This window comes from Halichoeres trimaculatus, unplaced genomic scaffold (genome assembly GCF_033239565.1).
Source record: "Halichoeres trimaculatus isolate MK-OKI-2021-1 unplaced genomic scaffold, fHalTri1.1 fHalTri1_scaffold_18, whole genome shotgun sequence".
NCBI classification, from domain to species: domain Eukaryota; kingdom Metazoa; phylum Chordata; class Actinopteri; order Labriformes; family Labridae; genus Halichoeres; species Halichoeres trimaculatus.
Window position 1 is genome coordinate 242,501 of NW_027437196.1, and position 5,000 is coordinate 247,500.

The 5,000-nt window shown below is 48.7% G+C and overlaps 1 protein-coding gene across 1 annotated transcript; it reads left to right on the forward strand.

Annotated features, from left to right (window-relative positions):
• Positions 1-1,067: 1,067 nt before the first annotated feature.
• Positions 1,068-4,530, forward strand: rdh12l (retinol dehydrogenase 12, like). Its single transcript, XM_074693244.1, has 7 exons — positions 1,068-1,423; positions 1,646-1,761; positions 2,466-2,621; positions 2,705-2,809; positions 3,047-3,256; positions 3,370-3,562; positions 4,192-4,530. Exons 1-7 carry the CDS (start codon positions 1,419-1,421, stop codon positions 4,292-4,294), a joined length of 888 nt encoding a protein of 295 aa, XP_074549345.1. The 5' UTR covers positions 1,068-1,418; the 3' UTR covers positions 4,295-4,530.
• The last annotated feature ends 470 nt before the right edge of the window (positions 4,531-5,000 follow it).

Consider the following 5,000-nt stretch of genomic DNA (forward strand, 5'->3'; position numbering starts at 1 on the left):
AGATAAATCTGGTTAATCTGATGTAAAAGGGTAAATTAATGAGAGTCCATAACAGAGTTTACAACATAAGCAGCTGCAGCCAATCCGACACTGCCCCTGCTGTCGAAACATCTGTGAGTCTCGTCTAATTTTTTTTTCTTTTTTCTATTTTCTTTTTTCTTGTATTTTCTTTTTGTATGTTTGTTTGTTTTGTTTATTTTTTTGCTGCTGTTTCTGTTTTATTTTTTTTTTTTTTTTTAAAGAATCTAAAACGACACAAAACCGTAAAGAGGGAAACATCGTACTGAAAAAATCAAGACCAGAGGGAGTCATTAATAAAATTAAATAAATTAAATATAAACTTGCCGAAAGAAATCTTCCAACAAATGTAAACTTAAACAATCTGTGTGTGTGTGTGTGTGTGTGTGTGTGTGTGTGTGTGTGTGTGTGTGTGTGTGTGTGTGTGTGTGTGTGTGTGTGTGTGGGTGTGTGTCAGTGAGCAGATAAAGATCAGTGTTGGTGAAGTTAACAAACTGATCTGAATAAATAAACCAGCTGAAAGTGAAACACTGAGAAACAGGAAACATCCTGAATTCACAGCTCTGGGTGTTAGCAGCTAATGTTAGCATGAGCTAACTAATGAACTGTGTTAAAGCAGTGTGTGTGTGTCTGTGTCCTTCCTCAGTGGCTCCTGTCTTCATCCTCCTCATCATCCTCCTCAATGACTCAGCATTAATGACTCAGCATTAATGACTCAGCATTAATGACTCTCCTGTCATCAGTGTTACCTGATAATCTTTACCTGTATCTGTATCAGGTGTGTGTTTAATCTATAGGAGCTATCACCTCCACCTGTGTCCTCTGACACGGTTTACCAGGTGACAGGTGGATCAAGCTGTGATGGGGGATGCAGGTGAGTCCAAAGACCAGTTCGGGATCAGCTGCTGGTTTTGATGTGTCCTGATTATCCTCATTCAGAGACGGGTTAATGAAGCTGGATACTCACTGCGTGTTTCCACAGAGCAGGACACCTGTGGGCTCACCTGGCGGCCGCCAGCGGCTCCGCTGATTGGTCGGTCCACCGGAGGAACCGGTATTCATCATCAAACACCCCCAACAACCGAGCCCAGAGCGGACCAATCAGCGTCCCTCCTGATCAGCAGGAGTGGAAGCTGATTGGCTGAGCGCCCTGTCCGTCACACATAGTGTTTACTAATACTTCCGCATCAGCCCCTCAGCCCAGAGCGCTCTTTAGAAACACGAACACCCAGACCAGATCCCTTTGGTTCTCAGGCTGAAACCAGATCACTGAGACCAGATCCTTATAAAAACCCTCAGGCTGAGGTCCAGGTCCAGAGTCTCAGAGTCTCAGAGTCTTAGAGGAGGATCTGCTCTCAGGTGTTAATCTCAGATCAGGGCTGTGGACTGAGGAGGGAACAATGAGGTAAGAAGTTTTCACCTGGAGTCCTGATCCTGTCTCTGGGTCCACTTCCAGAAAAACTTTAAGATCTTTTTATTTTTAATGAGATTCAGTTTGTGTCTGAGTTTAAAGTGTTTTAACCCAGAGGAGGAGGTGGAGGAGGTGGAGGAGGAGGTGGAGGGGGAGTGTGGGGTATTTCCTAACACCCTCTGAGCTGATTGACTCACTCATTTCTCAACCTGTCAGAAAGTGGTTTCGTGGGTCCTGGTCCTCGGCTCAGAGGCTGGAGGGGAAGACCGTGCTGATCACTGGGGCCAACACGGGGATCGGGAAAGAGACGGCCATAGACCTGGCTAAGAGAGGTCAGTCCTGGTCTCAGAGGGTCCAAGATCTGGATGATATTACTCCTCCTGTGGAGCTGCTGGAGGAGGTCTCTGACCCCCCATGGACCCCCCAGAGACCCCCCAGAGACCAACCTGGGTCCTGACTCCATGACCAGACTCCAGCTCTCAGCTGCTTTCTGCCTCGTCATGATGACACGCTCATATCTGAGTCTGCTCTGTTTATTGTGTTATGAAGTGGGCGGAGCCAAGAGTTACACTGATTCAGACTCAGTTATACAATTCCTCCAATCAGAACCATGATAATAACCATGATAATACATGATAATAACCATGATAATAACCATGATAATAACCATGATAATAATAATAACTCAGTGTTTGACTCAGCCTCTAACTCATCGTCCCTCAGGTCACTGTAGGTCACTGTCTCTGTTTCATTTTTACTGATTTACGAAAACTTAAAAACAAAGAAAGAGTGGGGCATCGTTGTGTGTTTTATTTTTGTTTCATATTTAAATTGATTTAATCTTAATCTTCCATTCGACTCAGAAACTGTAACACGTGTCCCCACACGTCCTGTCAGTGAATTAATGAATCAGTCCCTCCTGTTAGAGTCAGCGCAGAGATGCAGCCAGCAGCCAGCAGGGGGCTCTCTCCTCCTCCTGCTGGTCCCTCTGCATGTTTCTCTCCCTCTGTCTCACCCTGAGCTGTCGTCCTGTCAGGGGCCCGGGTCATCATGGCGTGCAGGAGTCAGGAGAGAGGCGAGGCGGCGGTGAAGGAGGTCATAGAGGGCTCACAGAACCAGGAAGTGGTCTACATGCAGCTGGACCTGGCAGACAGCAAGTCCATCAGAGTGTTCGCCGAGGCCGTGAACAGAGGTTTGAGCCCAGCTCCTCATGACCTCGAGGTGAAGACGGAGTAAAGACCGACTCCTCACTCCTCTCTGCTTCTGCTCCCACAGACGAGCCCCGGCTGAACATCCTCCTGAACAACGCCGGCGTCATGGTCTGTCCGTACGGGAAGACCGCTGACGGTTTCGAGATGCAGATCGGCGTCAATCACATGGGTGAGTAACCTCTGCCGACCTTTGTCTTCCTTATCCAACTTTTAAATCTGAATGTTCACTTCATCAGACTGAATCTTACTTCAGTCTTTTCCTCCTCCAGTGAATCAGTCCCTGGTTGATCTGCGTCTTTAATCCATCAGGGTTTATTCTCTCCACGCCGCCTCTCGTCTGACCATAAAATCGTCCCTCTGACAGGGTAAATCAGGATTCATGTTAGTGTGTTTCTTCTTCCTCCAGGTCACTTCCTGTTGACCTACCTGCTGCTGGACCTGATCAAAAAGTCGGCCCCGGCCCGGATCATCAACGTGTCGTCGCTGGCTCACACCTGGGGCTCCATCAACCTGGACGACATCAACAGCGAGAAGAGTTACGACAAGAGGGCGGCGTACTCTCAGAGCAAGCTGGCCAACGTCCTCTTCACGCGCTCCCTGGCCAAGAGGCTGGAAGGTGAGCTCAGCACCTGAACACGTGACGCTGCTCAGCGCGAGCGTTTGGTTTTCTCTGGGCAGAAACGTTGAATGTTGTTCAGGAGCAAACGTCAGGTCTTCATGTGTCCTCAGACACAGGCGTGACCACCTACGCCCTCCATCCCGGGGTGGTGAAGACAGATCTGTGGCGTCACCTGAGCGGCCCCCAGCAGGTGGTCATGAAGATGGTCAGCCCCTTCACCAAAAACTCCACGCAGGGAGCGCAGACGTCCATTTACTGCGCCGTGGAGCCGTCCCTGGACAAAGAGAGCGGAGGATACTACAGGTACCACCAACTATTACAATCTCTGGTGTGTTTATAGCTGAACCATATGAGGAGATGCATGTAACAGGTTGATTGTGGCGCTGTCGGCAGGTGGTCGGCTCAGTCTTTCCTGTCATGATCTGTGCAGTGGGAGTTTTCTCACTTCCTGGTCCATGCCCAGCTCTTCAGTTTGGTTGTGAAAGTTTCTGTCTGATGAAATCTGAGAGAGGAACTTCCCCCACAGAGTCTCCTCTCTCTGACTGTCCCTCTGACCCTCTCTCTGACCCTCACTCTGACCCTCACTCTGACCCTCACTCTGACCCTCACTCTGACCGTCACTCTGACCATCACTCTGACCGTCCCTCTGACCCTCACTCTGACGTCACTCTGACCCTCTCTCTGACCGTCCCTCTGACCGTCCCTCTGACCCTCTCTCTGACCGTCCTTCTGACCATCCCTCTGACCCTCACACACTTTGACCCTCACACACTTTGACCCTCACACACTTTGACCCTCAGACACACACTTTGACCCTCACACACTTTGACCCTCAGACAGAGCTCATTTCTCCTGTTTCACCCTGTATAACAGAATCATCTCTGTGTTTGACTCACGGTCTTCCTCCCGTCTCTCGTCTCTCTGTGTTTCAGCGACTGCGCCCCAGCGAACTGCTCGGCGGCCGGTAAAGACGACGTGCTGGCTCAGAAGCTGTGGGAGCTGAGCTGTGAGCTGCTGTCCGTCACGTGGGACTGAGGCTGACGAGTGGATGTGAAGCTTCCCTCCTCTCCTGCTGACTGTCTTTACTAACACACACTGTAACTCTGTGTTTCCCGAACTAATGTGAACGCTCAGTGTATGAATGTAAAATAACTGCTGGACAAACTTTCCTATCGTCTTGACTCTGCTCAGAGATTAACGCCAAAGAGCTGAACGTCAGGTTTCTACATGTTTCTGTGTATTTCTGAATGTTCAGACAATAAACTCAGTTTCACATCAAACTAACGTGTTAATCTCATCATGTATGATCATCTCACAGGTTTGATATGAGGTCATTAAAGTTTAATTAATGAATATTTCAACATAACGTCAGCTGATCCCATCAGGAGCAGACTGAGCCCTGACGACCTGAGTCCACTGCTGGAGTTTAACCCCTGAACCCGTGATCTCTGTGGGTGAAACTGAAAAAAAAACACTTGTTATAATGTGAAGAGTGTTTTCCTGAGGTGTGTGTCAGTGTGTGTGTGTGTGTGTGATCTCTCTGGGTGAAAGCACCTGTGGAGCCAGCCCTGGTCTCTGAGCCTGTGTGGATGAACTTATTGAACTGGAGCTGATGGTTTGTTCGCAGCAGTAAACGTGTGCACTGAAGTCCTTCATCTCCATGGACACGTTTACAATCATCATTAATCTTTAATTAACCTGAAGAAGCTGGCTATAAGATCCAAAACACCCCGCAGAGATG

Coding starts and splice junctions, on each gene's coding strand:
- rdh12l (XM_074693244.1), top strand. Junction 1,762..2,465: donor CATAGACCTGGCTAAGAGAG/GTCAGTCCTGGT, acceptor TCGTCCTGTCAG/GGGCCCGGGTCATCATGGCG. Junction 3,563..4,191: donor GAGAGCGGAGGATACTACAG/GTACCACCAACT, acceptor TCTGTGTTTCAG/CGACTGCGCCCCAGCGAACT.